We start from the raw sequence: 23,235 nt of genomic DNA, 5'->3' as shown, positions 1-23,235 counted from the left end.
GGACATGTTCAGCACACCTTTGTGGGTTGAAGGGCCTGTATTGAGCTGTAGGTTTTCTATGTTTTTAAACAGAGGAGATGCGGGTGAGGGCAGCATTGATAGCAGAGGAAGGGGCTTCCCATTCTTGAAGAAGGAGGACATCTCAGATGTTCTGGAATGGAAAGCCTCATCTTGAGGACAGACGCAGCAGAGACTGACGAACTGAGAAAAGAGAATAACATTTTTACAAATGACAGGGTGGGAAGAGATTTAATCAAGATAGCTGTGAGAGGCAGCAGGTTCATAAAAGGTATCAGTGGATAGTTTGTCTCCAGAGATGGAGACAGAGAGATCGAGAAAGGGGACAGAGATGTCAGAGGTGGACCAAGTAAATCTGAGAGCAGGGTGGTCGTTGGAGGCAAAGTTTGTGGCTGTAGTAGCAAGTCTGAACAATGGCTGATTCAATTCTGGTTTTGATTAATTGGATACTATGTTCTTCGATGCATTTGACTTTGAAAAACAGACAGATGTCCAAGTAGTAAAATGTATTTAAATATTACCTCCAATTTTACTGATCAGAAAATTTTCAGTCAATGGCAGACACCCTACTCTTAACTACTTCAAAAAGAGATGTTAATGGATCACATGTAACAAACAACTCAAAGAATGCATCTTGCTCGAGGTTGATAACAAGCCCTGCCATTGCTTCATCACGGCTCAACCTTTCTTAAGGCTAAGAGTAGGCTGATTTTTGAATAGTGCAATTTTAGATTTATAAAATATTTCTTAGAAATATCCACTCCAAAACGTACCCTTAATTCTCTTAACCTTGACTTCCTCATCAAATTCAGATTGAAGCATGTTTGCTTGACATTGAATATATTAAACACAGAATGGATAAAGTGAAAGGAATCAAACTAGATCCTTATTAATTCTCATTAGCAGTGTGAAAATTAATTCACAATAAACAATGATTTTGTACAGAGCTTTGTTCAATGTTTGGGACCGAAATTCCAAGATTCTTGGCTGACAATATATCAGGCAGACTTTCATACAGAGACTACAGTGAGGATATTTGCTGAAGCTATTGCTCTTTAAGAGGGAGTCTCTCTCACTGAGTGGGGAGCACAAATCTTTAGTTACAAGTACTTGGGCAGGCACAAGCTGAAGATGCCATTACATTATAGTCTCTGTGAGATAGCATTTTGGAGGAGACAATAACACTGTCATTATAGAACCAAAGAGGCTCAGTAAAGGAAGCAGTATTTGTCTTAGAGAAGCAAAGCATAATTGTAAACCATACCATTTTCAGATCCATAAAATGCTTTCCTACTGTGCAACAAATAAGAGGTAGAGATAAGAAGCTGGTTTATCAGGCTAATTTAGTCTCCTTTTGTCATTGTATTATTTGCACATAGGAATGTGCTGTTCATCAAATCCCATTCATGGCTGCAATGCTGATTTGCACTCTCAAAATTTATTGATGCAGCAATTTCCATTAGATTCTTAATTCCACTTAAAAAGCAGAGGGTACACTTCTCCCAGTGGCATAACTCCCCGAATACCAGATACTGGAATCACAATTAATTAGCACCCAAGCAACAGAAGTAATCCAACAAAGTCGTATTAAATACAGAATATCAAACAAAAGACCAGTATTGATTTAGTCTAAACTCACTAAAATAAGCAGCTGTGAAGTCAGTTTGGAGCTGCAGGCTAGCATAATACCCCGTAAGAAAGAGCCGAACAAATATCGTTATCACCACCAGCAATTTAGAGACTGATATTTTTTATAAGATTGAAAAAAATTACTTTGGCTAGTTGTGGCTTAGCTGATACCATTGTCACTGAATCAGATGACTCTGGTTTTAAGTCCCAGTCCAAAGTCATAAGCTCAAGAATCTAGACTGAAACCCCATTCTGGGCCTACTGGGCCTGAACACCTCCCTCTGCAACTGGATCCTAGACTTCCTGCAACACACATCAAAGTTGCCGGTGAACGCAGCAGGCCAGGCAGCATCTCTAGGAAGAGGTACAGTCGACGTTTCAGTCCGGGACCCTTCGTCAGGACTAACTGAAGGAAGAGCTGGTAAGAGATTTGAAAGTTGGAGGGGGAGGGGGAGATCCAAAATGATAGGAGAAGACAGGAGGGGGAGGGATGGAGCCAAGAGCTGGACAGGTGATTGGCAAAAGGGATATGAGAGGACCATGGGACAAGAGGTCCGGGGAGAAGGAAAAGTGGGCGGGGGGGAAGAGCCCAGAGGATGGGCAAGGGGTATAGTCAGAGGGACAGAGGGAGAAAAAGGAGAGAGAGAGAAAGAACGTGTGTGTGTGTGTGTGTGTGTGTGTGTGTGTGTGTGTGTGTGTGTGTGTGTATATAAATAACGGATGGGGTACGAGGGGGAGGTGGGGTATTAGCGGAAGTTAGAGAAGTCAATGTTCACACCATCAGGTTGGAGGCTACCCGGACGGAATATAAGGTGAGTGTGGCTTCATCTTTACAGTAGAGGAGGCCGTGGATAGACATGTCAGAATGGGAATGGGATGTGGAATTAAAATGTGTGGCCACTGGGAGATCCTGCTTTCTCTGGCAGACAGAGCGTAGGTGTTCAGCAAAACAACCTCCCAGTCTGCGTCGGGTCTCGCCAATATATAGAAGGCTGCATCGGGAGCACCGGACGCAGTATATCACCCCAGCCGACTCACAGGTGAAGTGTTGCCTCACCTGGAAGGACTGTCTGCGGCCCTGAATGGTGGTAAGGGAGGAAGTGTAAGGGCATGTGTAGCACTTGTTCCGCTTACAAGGATAAGTGCCAGGAGGGAGATCAGTGGAGAGGGATGGGGGGGGGGGACGAATGGACAAGGGAGTCACGTAGGGAGCGAACCCTGAGGAAAGCAGAGGGGGGGAGGGAAAGATGTGCTTATTGGTGGGATCCCGTTGGAGGTGGCGAAAGTTACGGAGAATAATATGTTGGACCCGGAGGCTGGTGGGGTGGTAGGTGAGGACCAGGGGAACCCTATTCCTATTGGGGTGGCGGGAGAATGGAGTGAGAGCAGATGTGCGTGAAATGGGGGAGATGCGTTTGAGAGCAGAGTTGATGGTGGAGGAAGGAAAGCCCCTTTCTTTAAAAAAAGAACTTACACTTCCTCCCTTACCACCATTCAGGGCCCCAGACAGTCCTTCCAGGTGAGGCAACACTTCACCTGTGAGTCGGCTGGGGTGATATACTGCGTCCGGTGCTCCCGATGTGGCCTTCTATATATTGGCGAGACCCGACGCAGACTGGGAGGTTGTTTTGCTGAACACCTACGCTCTGTCCACCAGAGAAAGCAGGATCTCTCATTGGCCACACATTTTAATTCCATATCCCATTCCCATTCTGACATGTCTATCCACAAAATTGACATTTAGCATAAAGTGCATTTACAACAAGTAAAAAATTAGACATATAAGGCTATTGGTGCTTCCTAAGTGATGAGGCCTGGGAAGTGTCAGGGAGTTCAGTAGTCTCATGGCCTGGGGATGAAACTGCTTTCCATCCTAAAGTCTTTCTCCTAACTCTACAATATCTCCTCCCCAGTAGCTGAGGGTCAAAGAGTTTGTAGAACAGGTAGGAAAGATCCTAGACAATGCTAAGTGTGATGGACAGGCAGTGAATCTGATAATTATCTTGGATGGGTGGAAGAGAGACCCAGATGACTCCCAGTGGCCACACATTTTAACTCCACATCCCATTCCCATTCTGACATGTCTATCCACGGCCTCCTCTACTGTAAAGATGAAGCCACCCTCAAGTTGGAGGAACAACACCTTATATTCCGTCTGGGTAGCCTCCAATCTGACAGCATGAACATTGACTTCTCTAACGTCCGCTAATGCCCTACCTCCCCCTCGTACCCCATCCGTTATTTATATACATTCTTTCTCTCACTCTCTTTTTTCTCCCTCTGTCCCTCTGACTATACCCCTTGCCCATCCTCGGGGCTTCCCCCCTCCCCCTCCCCCTCCCCCTTTTCCTTCTCCCTGGGCCTCCTGTCCCATGATCCTCTCATATCCCTTTTGCCAGTCACCTTTCCAGCTCTTGGCTCCATCCCTCCCCCTCCTGTCTTCTCCTATCATTTTGGATCTCCCCCTCCCCCTTTCAAATCTCTTACTAGCTCTTCCTTCAGTTAGTCCTGACGAAGGGTCCCGGACTGAATCGACTGTACCTCTTCCTAGAGATGCTGCCTGACCTGCTGCGTTCACCAGCAACTTTGATGTGTGTTGCTTGAATTTCCAGCATCTGCAGAATTCCTCGTGTTTGCATCCTAGACTTCCTGACTGGGAGACCTCAGTCAGTCCGGATTGGAAGCAGCATCTTCAACACCATCACACTGAACACGGGGGCCCCCCAGGGCTGTGTGCTCAGTCCACTGCTGTTCACTCTGCTGACCCGCGACTGTGCTGCAACACACAGCTCACACCACATCATCAGGTTCGCCAATGACACAATCGTGGTGGGTCTCATCATCAAGAACAATGAGTCAGCATACAGAGAGGAGGTGCAGCAGCTAACGGACTGGTGCAGAGCCAACAACCTGTCTCTGAATGTGAACAAAACAAGAGAGATGTTTGTTGACTTCAGGAGGACACAGAACGACTACTCTCTGCTGAACATTGATGACTCCTCTGTACAGATCGTTAAGTGCACCAAATTTCTTGGTGTTCACCTGGTGGAGAATCTCACCTGGTCCCTCAACACCAGCTCCATAGCAAAGAAAGCCCAGCAGCGTCTTTACTTTCTGCGAAGGCTGAGAAAAGTCCATCTCCCACCCCCCATCCTCACCACATTCTACAGAGATTGTATTGAGAGCGTCCTGAGCAGCTGCATCACTGCCTGGTTCGGAAATTGCACCATCTCGGATCGCAAGACCCTGCAGCGGATAGTGAGGTCAACTGAGAAGATCATCGGGGTCTGTCTTCCCGCCATTACAGACATTTACACCACACGCTGCATCCGTAAAGCAAACAGCATTATGAAGGACCCCACACACCCCTCATACAAACTCTTCTCCCTCCTGCCATCTGGCAAAAGGCACCAAAGTATTCGGGCTCTCACGACCAGACTATGTAACAGTGTCTTCCCCCAAGCCATCAGACTCCTCAATACCCAGAGCCTGGAATGACACCAACCTACTGCCCTCTACTGTGCCTATTGTCTTGTTTATTATTTATTGTAATGCCTGCACTGTTTTGTGCACTTTATGCAGTCCTGGGTAGGTCTGTAGTCTAGTGTAGTTTTGTGTTGTTTTATGTAGTTCAGTGTAGTTTTTGTATTGTTCATGTAGCACCATAGTCCTGAAAAACATTGCCTCGTTTTTACTGTGTACTGTACCAGCAGTTATGGTCGAAATGACAATAAAAAGTGAATTGACTTGACGACGTGACTTGATGTACGAAGAGACCATAGTAATTTCAGAGGTGCTGTATGTGGAGTTGAAGGTACCGTTGCAAAAGGCCATAGGGTCAGTCCATCAAGACTGCTCTGCCATTCAATCATGTTTTTCTTCTCCAAATCGCATTATCCTGCTTTCTCGAGGTAACCTCCTCGTCAATCAACAACCAATCAATTTCTGCTGAAATACTCCCAATAACTTGGCCCTCACAGCCCTCTGTAGTAACAAATTCTGCAGATTCACTATCGTGGCTGAAGAAACCCTTGTCACAGTTTTAAAGGGATGCCCCTTTATTTTGAAGTTGTCCCCCCATCCCCTGGACCCAGTTTCTTGCACTAATGGAAACATCCTCTGCACAGGGACTCTACCCAGGCCTTTCAATATCTGGTAGATTTTAATGATATCCTACTTTATCCTTCTGTACTCATAGAGTACATGACCAGAGATATCAAATGCTCCTCATACATTAACTTTTTCATCTCAAGATCATAACAGCTCAGTAGTACATCCTTGCATTGATATTCTAACTCACTCTAAATGACTACAAGCATGGCATTTACATGCTTTACTACTAACTTAACCTGCAAGGTAACCTTGAAGGGCTCCTGAATCAGGACTCCCAAGTGTCTTTGCCCCTCTGATTTCTGAATTCCCTCCCCATTTGGAAAATGGTCCACACCTCTTCCTACTACGGTGCAGAACCCACACTTCCCTACACTGTATTGCATCTGCATCTTTTTTGCCCACTCTCCTAACCTGTCCGAGTCCAGCTGCAGACTCCCTGCTTGAGTGATGCTAACCATCCTGCCACCTGTATCATCTGCAAACTTGCCACGTGCCATCAATTCCTTCACACAGATCATCACTTTATAAAATATATCAAGATCATTAGATAAGTTGAAAAAGCAAATAGAAGTTGTTATTAGTATCTAATTAGTAACCAGCCCACCCACCATTAAGAACATCTATAGAGAAAGTGCCAGAAGAGGTCTAGTAACATAATGAAGCATCCACCCACCCTGTTCATGGACTGTTTCTCACTCCCATCTGAAATGCCCCTACACAGAATCCACAGTAGGACCACCAGACTCAAAAAAGGCTGTTACTTTCCCCATGCAGTATGATGATCAACACCTCCACCCAACAACCCATCCCTCCACACCCCCTCCCCCATCAAAGAGCTACTTCCATCATTGCAACACACACAAAATGCTCAATGATCTCAGCAGGCCAGGCAGCATCAATTGGAGAAGAGTACAGTCGACGTTTCGGGCCGAGACCCTTCAGCAGGACTACTTTACCATTTCCTGTCTGTCACCTTATGGTTATGTACAGACACTCTTGGCCCAGTGTCACTTTATGGACATACAATCTATGTATACAAACCATGTTATGTATTGTGTTCTTTATCGAGTTTTGTTTTGAGCTGCATCATCAGATCCGGGGTAATAATTATTTCATTCTCCTTTACACTTTGTACTGGAAATGACATTAGACAATCTTATATATAAATTGTTTCCATTCACCTACTTTTCCCCCATACTTCTGGGAAAGTTTCCTTAGTTTTGAAAAAAGGTAAATCCTAAAAATGATTGCACATAATTTTGTAAAAGTGCAGTAGACTCATTCCACCAAGATGCAGCACAGAGCGTCATTCCTGCCTGTGGCCATCAAACTTTACAACTCCTCCCTTGGAGGGTCAGACACCCTGAGCCCATAGGCTGGTCCTGGACTTATTTCATAATTTACTGGCATAATTTACATATTACTATTTATGGTTTTATTACTATTTATTATTTATGGTGCAACTGTAATGAAAACCAATTTCCCCCGGGATCAATAAAGTATGACTATGACTAGTAGGCAGTTTTGATGAAAGACGCTGTATCTGGTATGCTAACTGTTCCCCTCTCCGTACGCTTTGCTTGATATGCTGGACAATTCCAGCATTTGAGTTTGTTCTTTTTATTTTAAATTTTAGTTAAATATTTCATTTGGTTGAAAACTACCAAATGCGAGAACTACGACAGTTAAAACAGCATTCATTTGTTTGAAAACATTGCAATAGGGAACACACATAAAAATTGCTGGTGAACGCAGCAGGCCAGGCAGCATCCATAGGAAGAGGTACAGTCAACGTTTCGGGCCGAGACCCTTCGTCAGGACTAACTGAAGGAAGAGTGAGTAAGAGATTTGAAAGTGGGAGGGGGAGGGGGAGATCCAAAATGATAGGAGAAGACAGGAGCGGGAGGGATAGAGCCAAGAGCTGGACAGGTGATTGGCAAAAGGGGATACGAGAGGATCATGGGACAGGAGGCCCAAGGAGAAGGAAAAGAGGGAGGGGGGAAAAAAACCAGAGGATGGGCAAGGGGTATAGTCAGAAGGACAGAGGGAGAAAAAGGAGAGAGAGAAAAGATATATATAATAATAATAATAATAAATAACAGATGGGGTACGAAGGGGAGGTGGGGCATTAACAGAAGTTAGAGAAGTCAATGTTCATGCCATCAGGTTGGAGGCTACCCAGACAGAATATATGGTGTTGTTCCTCCAACCTGAGTGTGGCTTCATCTTGACAGTAGATCTTTTTTCTCTTTCTCCTTTCTCTCCCTCTGTCCCTCTCACTATACTCCTTGACCATCCTCTGGGCCTCCCCCCTCCCCCTCCCTCTCCCTCTCCCTCTCCCTAGGCTTCCCGTCCCATAATCCTCTCCCATCTCCAGCCTCGTATCCCTTTTGCCAATCAACTTTCCAGCTCTTAGCTCCATCCCTTCCCCTCATGTCTTCTCCTATCACTTCGGATCTCCCCCCCCCCCACTTTTAAATCTCGTACTATCTCTTCTTTCAGTTAGTCCTGACGAAGGGTCTCTGCCCGAAACGTCAACTGTACCTCTTCCTAGAGCTACTGCCTGGCCTGCTGTGTCCACCAGCAATTTTTATGTGTGTTGCTTGAAATTCCAGCATCTGCAGATTTCCTCGTGATTGCAATAAGGAACTAGGTCGGTGTGCAAGTGGTGAATGCAAAAGAAATCCATACATTATATGCTCATAAAACAGATGCATGATGTAATTTTGACCAACAAAAGCGTTTGAAAATTATTAACCATGGAGAATTACGAAAGCAAAACCCATAACCTCTTCCTCATAGATTAAACACCCCTCTTCATAGCCCTCGAATCCTTACCGTTTATAGCTCCTCATCAACGTATGGCGTCGCTGTGCACTAGTTGCACACTGGAACATGTAGTTTATATGGAAATTATAACACCGAAAACTTCACATTATAAACTACATCACCCATAACGCTCTACACCTTAGTGTCGCTACATGAAGACAAGACCCAGAGTGTTTGCGACCCTGCAATGTAATTCCAGTAAGCAACGGCTTTCCTATTTTCACTTAACCGCCACAAAACGAGACTCTTCCCCTTCAGTTTGTGCTTTTTGTGGATTTTTCTTGTCTATACTTCGAATTGTAAACGTAGACAGGCGTCTGCAAGGGCAGGCTCGACGAGGACCCCGGTGAGCGGAGGGTTGTCGGAATTGATGTGAGTAGGACGAGCGGTGAGTTCTCGGGCTTGTTCCCTTCTAACACCCGGCTGGCGAGTACTCAAATTGGCAAGTCGCAGCCGGCTATGTTTTTATTATTGATTCTGTGCATATGAAGGGATTCAGTTGGCCAGGAATGAGGGGAGGTGGATAGTTGCGGTGAAGAACGCTTCACGAGTAGGTGCATAACGTGGCCTGAAGGTGCTGCTGAGTGCGCATCGGCCCGGCCTCCATTCATGTCCGTGACGTCATTGCGCGCGCATCCTTTCTCCATTCATCCTGTGATGTAATCGCGCGCTAATTAACTACTAACACCCTCAGCCAAACTAGCCCACCAACTCCAATCTGTGTGGTCAAGGAGAGGGGTTAGAGAATCCATTTCAGAGTGTAGGGCCAGGGCTGCATTAAATATACCCATGTTTTCAGTAACTCACACTCTGTATTTGTTACTGCAAGGTGCATCTTAAAGCAAAAAGTTAAGTAGGCTGTTAGATTGTTGGTTTGGATCTGTTTATTATTCGCTGTAAGAATTCTACTTCTGCATCTAAGATGCAGATGTTCTTGGTTTGTTATGTTAACTAGAACATTGCCTCTGAAGTGAAGCATTAATGTGTATTTTGATCTTTATTGTGTATTGAGATGTTACTTCATTATTTTGTCATAATGGGTGCCATAGTTACAACTCTAAGCTTTGTTCATTTTGTGAAGCTATCCATAGTGTTACAGACAGACTGCTGGTGGTTTAGCATTAGGACAGTTATTTTTATCACTGCATAATATAGTATTAACTGATCAGGAGAAAACTGGATGTTTGGAATTTTTTCACGGGTCAGTTAAGATCTAAATGAATTGCCAAGCACACTTCCCTAGATACATGTACTGTTTTTATTAATATTTGGCTTGCTGTAGATCATATCTGGTATAGCAACAACATAAGGAAAAACAGCAAATTTGAGATGGTCACAGGCTGTCGATGGAAAAAAAGTTATGTTTTCTTTATTCTGAAATAAGTTCTGCTTTAAAGATTCTATATAAATTGGTCGACTGTACCTCTTCCTAGAGATGCTGCCTGGCCTGCTGCGTTCACCAGCAACTTTGATGTGTTATATAAATTGGTGGTTGCTTTATAGAGCCTGACATCTAAGAATTTAATATTGGTTGTGAAAGTTTAACTCATCAAATGGCAGGTATGGCAATCAAGGATTAGTGTCAAAGATAATAAATTTAACGTTTGAAAATGTGTGACCAGATATAAACTTGTATATTTTACAGTTGCTGATTAAATTTTGTATCATTTCAATTTGTTAAGCTTATTAAGCTTATTAATCGCAAAGGAAGTGACAAAGTTAATGTTTGAAAGCTTGGCTTGTCTTTTACATGTAAATAGCTTTAATGGTCTTTTTATACAAAATCTGTACTGTACTTATCATTTGATCTTGTTTGAGAAAATATAGTATATAGATCATGATTAATTAAAATTATACCTGGAGGTTTTACTGGTTGATAAATATAAGTTGTCAGGAAGACTGAATAGATATGTAAAGTAGAATTCGCTATTGTACTTTGGTTACACATGTACTAATATGAGGATTAAATTTGGTTATGTTATTCACCATTGAAATGGTTCTGGTAAGTGTGCATAATGTTCATTTCAGTCAAGTTTTGACCTAAGTAATCTGTGGTTCTAAAATCTTTCATTAGGGCAATGGAAGTAATGAATATGGTATACAAAGATTCCTGTTGAATTGATAAAATAATTTTTTATAGATGCTTAAATTCCTATGTATGATAAGGAACCACGCTGGGCAGTTCAGAAAGTAAGCAGAACAATAAAAATCAAACCTTTATTGCAAGTAAGAGGAATTACAAGAATCATTTAACCTTTCTGCATAGTAACTTTGCTATCATTCCAAATGTAATCCTGAGTCAGATAAATGGTTTTTGTCATCTGTCCTAACAATCATCAAAAAGAAAGGGAAATATTATAAGTGAAAATACAAGTAGATAGGCAAGGAGCTTTAGGGTAAGGGTTCCAGATCATGACTCTTGCCAGCTGGAGATTGAATTGACTTTATTTCTTATATCCATCATATATACAAGGAGTAAAAATCTTTACATTACGTCTGCATCTAAATGTGCAATCATAGTAATTTATAATTTGTAATAAATAGAACAGTCAGTGTAATATAGAGTACACTCAAATCAGCGTGAGTTCATCAGTCTGATGGCCTGGGGGAAGAAACTGTCCCAGAGCCTGTTGGTCCAGGTTTTATACTGTGGTACCGCTTCCTGGATGGTAGCAGATGGAATAGATTGTGGTCATTAACAGTAGACAAATAAAATCAAAAATGCTTAAAATGCCAGAAACGGAGGAATGTAGACCCAGAAGAGATGGAATGAGGCTGTGATGGGATTTGCATCTGTTAATATTTGAGACATGTTGCTTAATTAGGAAACAGTGAAGGTTCCTAAGTATGGGAATAATGCTTTCATACTATGTGTTGTATATTAGGTTAAAGGCAAGAGAACTAGATGAATTAGTCCCCATGCGTGGATATGGATGAGCAGTGGTCTAGCAGATTACAACACGCTGGAGGAACTCAGCAGGAAGGGTTCTGGCCCGAAACGTCGACTCATCATTTCCACGGATGCTGCCCGACCTGCTGAGTTCCTCCAACGTGTTGCGAGTGTTGCTTTGATCCCGGCATCTGCAGATTATTTTGTGTAGCAGATTAGCTGTGAAGGGAGAGGATTTTGATGACATAGAGGTGGCAATAGCAGCTTTGTAACTTTGGGTATGCAGTCAACAGGTCACTAATGCAAATAGCAAGAAAAATGAGCAACATATGGTGTTATGTTAAGATGAAGAGGACTGGAGTATAGCATCAGTGATTTGCTAAACATTGGATGCACTCAACAGTCAGATTAAATGGTGTGAAACCACAGAGAGGTGAAGTCACCATCAAATGTCATGTGCTCTGATCAGAATTTATTTTCAGATATGTATTTGGGATTTGGTTGCAGAGACACAAGCGAGCATTCAGATTTTGGAAGGGTGTGGAAATGTGTTTCAGAACTGATCCCTGGAATTAGCAGTCTTACTTTTGAGAAGAGACCTGGGAGAATTGGGCATTGCAGACTGCTGCAGTCTTAGCTGAAAGGTTACCTTGTGGAGGAATACAAGATAGTAAGTGATATGTATAAAATAAATCTTGAAAATAATTTTAGAAAGCAGGAATGCAACATGGAGTTACAGATTTTAAATGATGGAATTTAGGACAGGGATCAATAAGGTTAATAATTATTAGGTGGAATGTACTCAGAATTTTCATCTTTATTAATTGCTCAGCAAGCTAAATGTTGCTGGGTTAGAACTTTAAGACCATTCTGCCTTTTTAAAAAAAAATCTATATCATTATGACTATCTTCTTAATCTTTTTTGGGGTGTTTCAGTTTTATGACTCAACCAATAACTAGCAATGAAAGGCTTCTGAAAAGATCCTTCACAATCGTGTGAAATTGTCATCTGTCAAATAAGATATGCAAATAGTTTGATTCGGCTAGGACCTTGTAAGGAATGTAGTTTCAGATAACATGTGCATACAAAGTCTATTTATGGACTAGCGCATGTTGTAGCTCTATTGGAGTTGTGTGTTAAAATAGTAAACCTTTTCCTTCACTATTAGCCAGAGAATGATTTCTGAATAATAGGAATAAAAGCTTTTGAATGGAATGTGTTGAGATGCCATATTATAACAGCTGAAAGTAATTTAAATAATAAGTTAACAAGCTTTACAAAATATTACATGTATCATAATTAGACATTCATTTTTATTTATAGTGATGTAACTTTTTAAACACAATAACATTTGTCAGCAAAGAATTGCCAAACGGAGAATTCTAAGAAATATGGAATTTTTTTTTGTATAAAGTTTTACAGTGAGAAAAATCACAGAGATTTAGTTTAGTATATTAGTTGTGAGATTAATTTGGGAAAAGAAGATGAGAGTATGTGTTAAATCTCTTTTCCCTCATTTTCTTGTTCAATTTTTAATGATAGTCGGATTCTGGTTCAACAGGATACATCGAAACCAGTACATCTTGGCTCAATTAAGTGACAGCCGCAATTAGCTGAGGGGAGGGAACGTCGACTCAGACTATGAGAGGCCTGCATTGGGCATTTTCATGCCTTACAAGGCGCAGATTGAAAGTCTGTGTGGGGCGCCACTCTTCGCACAGACTAGAGCAATGTGTGATTAAGTGCCTTGCTCAAGGGCACAAACACGCTGCCACAGCTGAGGCTCGAACTAGCGACCTTGAGATAACTAGACAAACACCTTAACCACTTGGCCACGTGCCCAACGCTAAGCTGAAGTTTCATGGAAATAATTTTTTAGAGAAACTATGATTAACCAAGCAACAAATTAAGTATTTAAATGAAATACAGAGCAAATTAGAGCACTACTAATGCTACGATAGTATTATAAAACTTAGTATTCGTTCCTAATAATCATCAATGGATGAATTTATCCAGTGTAGGCTGCTGTGTATGGGGTGTCCAGGGAGGGGTAGCACCTCTGGTGAAGGAGCTAGTTATGCCTACTCTTGAACAGCTTTGGTCCTCTCTGGACACTCACCTCTCAACTGTGGCTCCAAGTAGATGTTTGCATGTTTGACAGGCGGGCTAAACCAGGTGAGGGTAGCCAGCAGGCCTCATACCCTAGTGAAATAGGGATATGACTATTCTAGTATGTGAAGTCAGCTCTCGCGTACTGAGTGGATGAGATCAGCAGTGAAATCCAGTGGCTAAGAAGGCAGTTCTGCAATGCTTTGTGGAGAGCAAAGGGCATGGTAAGGCACAGATGAAGTCAAGGTCGTCTACTGCAACCAAGGAAGAACCCAGTTTGTAACCACTATGGGTGCCACTGGACCCGGACTAGAGTGGAAGTGTCCCAGTGCAGTGGCTTTTCCACTTCTGCACAGATTTTACTGTCATTGTCGAATATGATGGACAACCAACATGCTGCCATGTTCTTTTGATTGTAAATGAACAAAAGGCTCCTGTACCATCTTCCTGATGACAGCAGTGAGAACAAAGCGTGACCTAGATGGTGGGGATCCCTGACGATGGGCACTGCTTTCCATGGACAGTGTTTCATGGTTGGGAGGGCTTTACCCGTGATGGTCTGGTCTGAATCCACTACTGTTTGTAGAATTTTTCCATTCAAGGGAATTGGTGTTTCTATACCAGGCTATGATGCAGCCAGTCAATGTACTTTTAACTACACATCTATAGAAGTTTTCTGAATTGAAACCAAATGCGCAAAGCATATTTAACTATCGGGTTAGAGACCTGCTTAAGACGTTTCGAATCAAAAGGGAGAGAGGAGCCTAAAATAGAACCCAGTGTATAACCCTGAACCGATTGTAATTCCAATGCTACCCATTTAGGAATAGATAGTATGTCCTGGTCAAGTAACCAAAATTTCATATGTCGAATATTAATAGCCCAATAATAGAATCTAAAGTTAGGTAATGCTAAACCTCCATCTCTCTTAGCTTTCTGTAAATGTATTTTACCCAGTCTCGGATTCTTATTCTGCCAAATAAATGAAGAAATTTTAGAGTCAACTTTATCAAAAAAAGATTTAGGAACGAAAATTGGTAATGCCTGAAACACATATAAAAATTTTGGCAAAAAAAACATCTTAACCGCATTAATACGACCAATCAAAGTTAAATATAAAGGAAACCATTTAGATGAAAGTTGAGTAATATGGTCTATTAATGGTAAAAAGTTAGTCTTAAATAAATCTTTGTATTTACAAGTAATTTTAATCCCAAGATATGAAAAGTAATTATTAATCAATTTAAATGGAAATTTATAATATAAGGGAAGATGTTTATTAATCGGAAAAAGTTCACTCTTACTAAGATTTAATTTATAACCTGAGAAAAGACCAAATTGTGCTAATAACTCTAAAACAGCAGGAATGGATCTCTCAGGATTAGAGATATATAAAAGTAAATCATCAGCATAGAGTGATAATTTATGGGACTTTAATCCCCGAGTTATCCCAGTAATATTTGAAGATTCTCGAATAGCAATTGCAAGAGGTTCTAAAAATTTGTCAATTAAATTTGTTTTTTTGCAACAGTACAGCCTTTTAAATGTACATAAATGTAGCAGTCTGTTTGGACACTGCAAGCTCCCACAAACAGGGTTATTTATGAAATTATTTAGAGCGGGGCTTAAGTTATTGAGCTGTTACTGTTACTACTGAGTAAAGAATAACATGATGGGAGGAAGAGAGCAACACTAAGTTCTGAAAGAAGGGTGAAAGGTTTGCAGTTTTCAAAGTAAGCTTGGAGGGGGTGAGGTGTCAGACAAAAGACTATTTGAAGATGAGTTAAGGCAGATCAGATGGTATGGAGTATGAGTGAAAACAAAAGTCTCTGGAGCTGTAGAATTTTCATTCTTCTCTTTCATGGTTGTGTTTAGATCAGGGTGAAGGCAAAGGAAGAAAAAGCATTAACTGGAAATTTTGATTTCCATGAATGCATTGAGTTGATTGCAAGGGAAGAATATGTAAATATTTTAACAGAAACATAACATCAAAAAGCAAATAAATAGCACATTTTTGTAAACCAATGGGACTTGATTTGTACACTGCAGTATTTTCAATCACTTAAAATTCTTCCAAGCCAAAATGCAGATTCATTTGTAATTTCACACTTGACACATGCATTCCAATTTTGTTTGAAATTAGTAAAAAAAAATGTGTTTTGAATTAAAAGTTTGCAGAATGAGTAACAATGAAGGAAAAGAGCAAAAAGTTCCTGTTTTTTTTGGCAGTGGGTCGAAGTTGGACACCATTCCCAACAATAGCATATCCATATGATATTTACATCAACTATGAATCTGTGCTTGATGTCAACATGCTCAACAGTATTCCACAGCAGTCTATTCCAGCCAGCTTTGCTGCAGTTTTGAATGATATGTTAAAATTGACATGATTTGTGGATTGGACTCAGTAGTTCACATTATGTGTTTCTGGTCGCTGCTTCTTCTGTTGCTGTTTTGGGTGACTTTGAATTGGGACAGCCTGCAAATAATGAACACTGAGCTGAACTGAATATGCCTGGACTCTTTCAATTTTGTGTTTTAGAACATAGAAAACCTACAGCACAATACAGGCCCTTCGGCCCTCAAAATTGTGCCGAACATGTCCCTATCTTAGAAATTACTAGGCTTACCTATAGCCCTCTATTTTTCTAAGCTCCATGTACTTATCGAAAAGTCTCTTAAAAGACCCTATCATATCCGCCTCCACCACCGTTGCCAGCAGCCCAGTCCACACACTCCCCACTCTCTGAGTAAAAAACTTACCCCTGACATCTCCTCTGTACCTACTCTCCAGCACCTTAAAACTGTGCCCTCTTGTGGCAACCATTTCAACCCTGGGAAAAAGCCTCTGACTATCCACACAATCAATGCCTCTCATCATCTTATACACCTCTGTCAAGTCACCTCTCATCCTCTGTCGCTCTAAGGAGAAAAAGCCAAGTTCACTCAACCTATTCTCATAAGGCATGCTCCCCAATCCAGGCAACATCCTTGTAAATCTCCTCTGCACCCTTTCTACGGCTTCCACATCCTTCCTGTAGTGAGGCTACCAGAACTGAGCACTACTCCAAGTGGGGTCTGACCAGGGTCCTATATAGCTGCAACATTACCTCTCGGCTCCTAAATTCAATTCCACGATTAAATACACCGTATGCCTTCTTAACCACAGAGTTAACCTGCGCAGCTGCTTTGAGTGTCCTATGGACACGGACCCCAAGATCCCTGTGATCCTCCGCACTGCCAAGAGTCTTACCATTAATATTATATTCTGCCATCATATTTGATCTACCAAAATGAACCACTTCTCACTTACCTGGGTTGAACTCCATCTGCCACTTCTTAGCTCAATTTTGCATCCTATCAATGTCCCGCTGTAACCTCTGACAGCCCTCCAAACTATCCACAACACCTCCAACCTTTGTGTCATCAGCAAACTTACTAACCCATCCCTCCACTTCTTCATCTAGGTCATTTATAAAAATCACGAAGAGCAAGGGTCCCAGAACAGATCCCTGAGGCACACCCTTTTCACCGACATCCATGCAGAATATGACCCGTCTACAACCACTCTTTGCAAGCCAGTTCTGGATCCACAAAGCAATGTCTGCTTAGATCCCATGCCTCCTTACTTTCTCAATAAGCCTTGCATGGGGTACCTTATCAAATGCCTTGCTGAAATCCACATACTCTACATCTACTGCTCTACCTTCATCAATGTGTTTAGTCACATCCTCAAAAATTTTTTTTTGAGTTTTATATTCTGTGTTTTTTTTGCTCATGTTATTTATCTTGCCACTTGCACGATGTTTGCGTGTGTGGAAGGGGTGTTTGATTTTTTTTTCTTTGAATGGGTTCCACAGTTTTTGTTTTGTTTCTGTTTGTGGGGAAGGTGTATCTCAGGGTTGTATACTGCATGCATACTTTGATAATAAATGTGCCTTGAACTTGAAAAGTTCATGGAGCTCAGAAAAATAGAGGGCTATTGGTAAGCCTAGTAATTTCTACGGTAAGGACATGTTCAGCACAATTTTGTGGGTCGAAGGGCCTGTATTGTGCTGTAGGTTTTCTGTGTTTCTATGTTTTAAAAAAGCCATATTGCTACAAAAAAAGTAGCAAGCCTCAAGGCCTGACAGAGCTTTAAGGGGTTACTACATGTCAGTGGTGGAGTGCTTCCGCTCCAAATCCACCATCGTATTCTCTATATCTGAGAAAAGGGGGGTATCCCAAAGGATTTTAAATAACCAGTAACTATAACCTTCAAAAATGGCATTATGGATAAGTCTGGAAATTACAGGACTATGAATCTTGCATCAGTGGTCAAGAAGTTGTTGGAGAAGATTCTGAGGGGCAGGATTCATGTTCACATGGAAGGGCAAGGACTCATTAGGATGAGCCAGCATGGTCTTGTTCAGGGGAGAACATGCCTCACAAGTCTAGAGTTTTTAGAGGTGGTAATTAAGAAAATTTAAGGCATAGTGGTAGACAAGGTTTACATGGACTTAAGTAAAACTTTTGGAAAGATCCCTCAAGGTAGGTTTGGCTAGTAAGTTAAACAAGAGACATGTTGGCAACTCATCTCTAACAAGTATCTAATACGTAGCACTAGACTCCTGAAGTGAGCACTTTTCTGAGCTCTGTCTGAGGAAGATGTTACCAGGCAGATAGGGCCATGACAAGATGGAAAAAAGACCCTTCAATCAAATTGGTCTGTGTTATAATACTCTTATCATTCTAGATTGTACAGGTTATTGTATATGAAGCAATTTAAATTGATGCCATGTGAATGATGTCTCACTCAATGACATTAATACTTAGAACTGTATCCCATATTTTTCTAAAGAAAACATTTTACTGCACTAACTTTACATTTGGCTCCTTAAATACACCAGCTAGAACAAGATTAGATGGGTATCTTGTTCAGCATGAACCTGTTGACTGAAGGTCCCTTTTCTGTGCTGTACAGCTCTACTTTCAGAAGGCATTTGATAAGGTTACACCCATGAGGCTGCTTAACAAGATAAAATCCTATGGTGTTAGAGGATACTGGCATGAATAGAGCAGGCAGGCAGGAGAAACCAAGTGGGAATAAAAGAGGCCTTTTCTGGTTGGCTACCAGTGACTAGTAGTGTTCCTCAGGAGTCAGTCATTGTTTGTCAGTGATTTGGATAGTGGAATTGATGGCTTTGTGATAAAGTTTGCGGATAATACAAAAATAGGTGGAGGGGTGGGTAGTGTTGAGGAAGCAATGCAATTGCAGCAGGACTTAGACAAATTGGAAGAATGGACAAAAAAAGTGGCAGATCGAATACAGTGTTGGAAAATGTATGATAATGCATTTTGTAAAAGGAACAATAGTGTAGACTGTAATCTAAATGGGGATTAGGTTCAAACATCAGAGGTGCAGAGGGACTTGGGAGTCCACATGCAAGATTCTCAGAAGGTTAACTTGCAGGTTGAGTCTGTGGTAAAGAAGGCAAATGCAATGTTGGCATTTATTTCAAGGGAAATAGAATATAAAAGCAAGGAGATAATGCTGAGCCTTTATAAGACACTGGTCAGGCGACAGTTGGAGTATTAACAACTGTTTTAGGCCCTTTACTTCGGAAAGGTTGTGTTGTCATTGGAGTGAGCCCAGAAGAGGTTCACACGGATGATTCCGGGAATGAAGGGGTTAATATAGGAGTGTATGGCTGCTTTGGGCCTGTACTCACTGGGATTTAGAAGAATGTTGGGCAGTGGGGGAGCTCATTGAAACCTACAGAATGTTGAAAAGAATAGATAAGGTGGATGTGGAGAGGATGTTTTCTATGGTGGAGGTCTCCAGAACTAGAAGGCACAGCCTCAAAATTGAGGGGAGACCATTTAGAACAGAGGTAAGGAAGAATTTTTTTTAGCCAGAGATTAGTGAATCTGTGGCATGCTCTGCCACAGACTGCGGTAGACACCAAGTTCGTGGGTATATTTAAAGTGGAAGTTGATCGTTTTCTGATCAGTCAGGGCATCACAGGATATGGCAAGAAGACGGGTGTATGGGGTTGAGTGGGATCCAGGATCAGCCATGATGGAATGGTGAAGCAGACTCGATGGGCTGAATAGCCTCACATTCTGCTCCTATGTCTTATGGTCTTATAATTGTCTGATTGCAAGCTTTAAAGAGTTGTTTGTTTCATCTAACAGTTAGTGTGAATGCATTTTGTAAAATGTGTCTCTTTTTGACAGTTCTGTGAAAATTTGATTACCGTGCCTATTTTAAAAACAGCTGTGGTTGACAGATTGGACAAGACATTGACAAGTGTTCTTCCATATTATATAAACATAAAAATATTTTGTGGAATAATCAGCATGGAGAAAGTTGCCAAAGGAACATGAAATAATTTAGCTGGACATTAGAAAGAAAGTGAACAAGGGGAAAATTACAGCTTCACAATTGATTTTTCACTATAAGATGGAGAGGAATGTATCTATAATAAAATGGAAAATTCTGGAATGCATAACTAATCAGCCAAGATCTGAAAAAAGAAATGGCTATTTGTGCCATTATTTCTGCTTCAGATTAGTAATGTCATAAGGCATTTTTTTTTCAATGTTATCTTAAACCTGGTTGTTTTTCTTTTGGTGCTGCACCAAACTTTGTTTTGGATAGATTTAACTTTGGGCTCAAAATATGAGGGTTGATGGAAGGCAGAGTTTTCCTGAAATAAGTTACATGTCAGAATAAATGCATGACAAGATTGAGCATTTCCATTCTTGTAAAATATTTCTTGGTTTCATGTGCAATAACTTTTCAGCTTGTCACGTGTTTGTGGACTTCCTCAAATGTTTTTGTGCTTTCCCACTTTCAGCTACAAAACCTATCAAATCGGACTATTTAAAGGGAATCAGTAGATGTCTTTTTTTAATGTTAATTTACTCAAATGTTTCAATAATAGCTTTATTTTAACACAAAATACTTGTAACTGTTTATTGTTCTCTGGAATTAAGTTTATACCAAAATAATGTGGTGTTCACCCACCATGTGTGGTCGATTCTAGTGAAAGTAACTTGCACACCATCAATTTTCTTTTTTTTGCTTTTGCATACTATGTCCTGTGTACTTCAAGAATTCAAAGAAATCTATTATTCTAAGTAAGTCGTTAGTTCCTTCTTGATCATGATAATGGGTCCCAGGTCCATGGTCATCTAATTTTTGACTTGCTATTAATATTCAGAGTACCTTTCTTCATCACTGTCTCCATGTATCCTCTTTTCTGAAGTCCTCCTCCAGAGCTAATAACTTCTGCAGAACGGCTCTGACTGACCTGCCGTCCCTTAACGTTTGGTATTTAACCCATCCTTCATTCACAGGGAGCTAAATATTCATGTCTAAGAGTTAGGTTTAAAAATTACAATCAGATGCTCATTTGAAATTATCCATTACACCAACACACAATTCATTATTTGTTTCCTAAGTTGTATTTTTAGTCATGCCTTTTTTTAAAAAAAATGCCTCTTTACTTTATTGTCAGTATCATGAAATCTTTCAGATAACAGCATTGCTAGCTTAGGTGAATTGGTCTGTTTTTTGTATGAACGTAGAATAAGAAAACTGGAATGGAAGTTGGTATACCCTTCCTCTAGTTGGCGTGGTAGTAGAGTGGTTTATTTAACACTATTATAACACTAGCGACCTAGGTTCAATTCCCGCTGCTGCTCCTGCTGGGAAGGATTTGTATGTTCTTCCCGTGCCCATGTGGGTTTCCTCTACATTCTAAAGACGTAAACGTTAGTAGGTTAATTGGTCACATGGGTGTGGTTGGGCCAGAACACCTGCTTCCACACCGTGTCACTAAATAATTTAAATTAGCCAGTGAACCTGCCAGCATCTTTGGCATGTGGGAGGAAACTTCTGCAGCCATGGGGAAAATATGGAAAGGGCACAGAGACACCAATCGAGGTGAGAATTGAACCTGGCATTTGAGTCAACAGAATGTCACCATCCAGTCCTCATTATTTACTTATTTTTCAAAGGTTAAGTATTTTCGTAAGGTTTTGCCTTCTTCAAAATGATAATCCTAAAATAAAAAACTGACTATATAGAAGTTAGCATTTGCTTTATACAATGTGATCTGCAGTGTGGTGGTTAGAAAATCAATATGAGGGGGCTTAATTTGAAGATGGATGTCAGAGAGGGTATATCAGAGGTAGATTCTTTACACACAGTGGTAGGTGCATGCGATGTGCTGCCAGAGGTGGTGGTAGCGATAGATTCTTTAGGGACAATTAAGAGAATCTTAAAAAGGCAATGGATAACAGAAAAAGGGAGGGCTATGCATGCAGGAGAGAAGGGTGAGATTGATCTTGGAGTAAGTTAAAAGGTCGGCGCAGCATCATGGGCTGAAGAGCTTGTGCTGTAATGTTCTGTATTCTATCTTTAGTTGATTTGATCAAAACCAAAATTCTTTGTTATATTGGGGTGCCAAACGAGCCTAATCATAATATTTGTATTGGTCTTCATATGCAGCAGCTTTGAATATGAAATCAAATTTCAGATACTGAGCAACACACACACAATGCCGGAAGAACTCAGCAGACCAGGCAGAATCTATGGAAAATGCTGATGTTTTGGGCCAAGACCCTTCAAAAGGACTGGAGGACAAAAAGCTGAGGAATAGATTTAAAGGTGGGGGGAGTTGAGAGACAAACATAAGGTGATAGGTGAAACCTGAAGTGGGGAGGAATGAAGTAAAGTGCTTGGGGGAAGCTGATTGGTGAAAGAGATACAGGGCTAGAGAAGGAGAGTCTGAAAGAGGACAGAAGGCCATGGAAGAAAGAAAAGGAGGGAGGTGCTGGGCGGGTGATGAGATAAAGTGCGAGAGTGAAAAGGGGGTGGGGAAATGTCGAGGGGGGGGGGCATTGCCAGAAGTTCGAAAAATCAATGTTCATACCATTAGGTTTGGGGCTACCCAGACAGAATATAAGGTGTTGTTCCTCCAACCTAATTTAGACACTGAGCTTGAAATTGAAGAAGAGGGTGTTTCCCAGATGCAGAGAGTGATCACAGAATTGTATTTAATTTGCAGAAGTTGACTTTTAAGAATTTGTCCTTTGTGACTGTGGTAATATTTTTTCATTAGTTAATTTGTACTTGTATAGTACTCAGTTGCGTTTATTGTGATATTTGCAAGTACATGTATTCACAATTTGCTTACAGCATCACAGGCAAATAGCGTATAAGCAGCGTTCAAAGGAAAACATAAATTAAACAAACATTATACACAATCTTTATAAGCCAATGCGTTTACAACAAAAAAGGTCAAATGTAGTGCAGATTTGTCGCAATCTTTCTAAACTAGTAATTAGGGTTGTGCTGATTGGTTCAGGAACCGAATGGTTGCAGGGAAGTAGATGTTCTTGAACCCAGTGTCCTGTTGATTTGTAATAGCAGCGCAAATGATGCAGTGTGGAATGAAGCATCCTTGATGTATCCTCTAGTCTAGGGGTGTCAAACTACCGGCCCACAGGCCGGATGTGGCCCGCGAAGGGGTCCAATCCGGCCTGCAGGATGATTTGGGGGGAAAAGTATATTCATGACCATTTATTATGTATCTGTATGGCAACCACTCTCTCTCCCACCGCAGTCTGTGCTGCCTGCTGCACCGGCAGCTTG

General features: G+C 41.3%; 2 protein-coding genes across 5 annotated transcripts in view; one reads left to right on the top strand and one right to left on the bottom strand.

Annotated features, from left to right (window-relative positions):
* Nucleotides 1-8,657, bottom strand: part of tbck (TBC1 domain containing kinase) — a 248,987-nt gene extending 240,330 nt beyond the window's left edge. Inside the window, exon 1 of the mRNA XM_063046811.1 lies at nucleotides 8,599-8,657. The gene's annotated coding sequence lies outside the window, so the exon portion shown is untranslated. The remainder of the gene's footprint in view (nucleotides 1-8,598) is intronic.
* A 178-nt stretch (nucleotides 8,658-8,835) lies between these two features.
* Nucleotides 8,836-23,235, top strand: part of aimp1a (aminoacyl tRNA synthetase complex interacting multifunctional protein 1a) — a 64,136-nt gene continuing 49,736 nt past the window's right edge. Inside the window, exon 1 of one of the 4 annotated variants that reach the window (XM_063046814.1) lies at nucleotides 8,836-8,961. In XM_063046814.1, the coding sequence (XP_062902884.1) occupies nucleotides 8,960-8,961 (2 nt within the window). In that variant the 5' untranslated portion in view covers nucleotides 8,836-8,959. Of the gene's footprint in view, nucleotides 8,978-9,118; nucleotides 9,140-11,996; nucleotides 12,150-23,235 lie in introns of those variants that run through there. The other 3 variants (XM_063046815.1, XM_063046817.1, XM_063046816.1) reach the window with 3 other exon arrangements.

Source organism: Mobula hypostoma, chromosome 4 (genome assembly GCF_963921235.1).
Source record: "Mobula hypostoma chromosome 4, sMobHyp1.1, whole genome shotgun sequence".
NCBI classification, from domain to species: domain Eukaryota; kingdom Metazoa; phylum Chordata; class Chondrichthyes; order Myliobatiformes; family Myliobatidae; genus Mobula; species Mobula hypostoma.
This window is presented reverse-complemented; position numbering and strand designations above follow the sequence as displayed.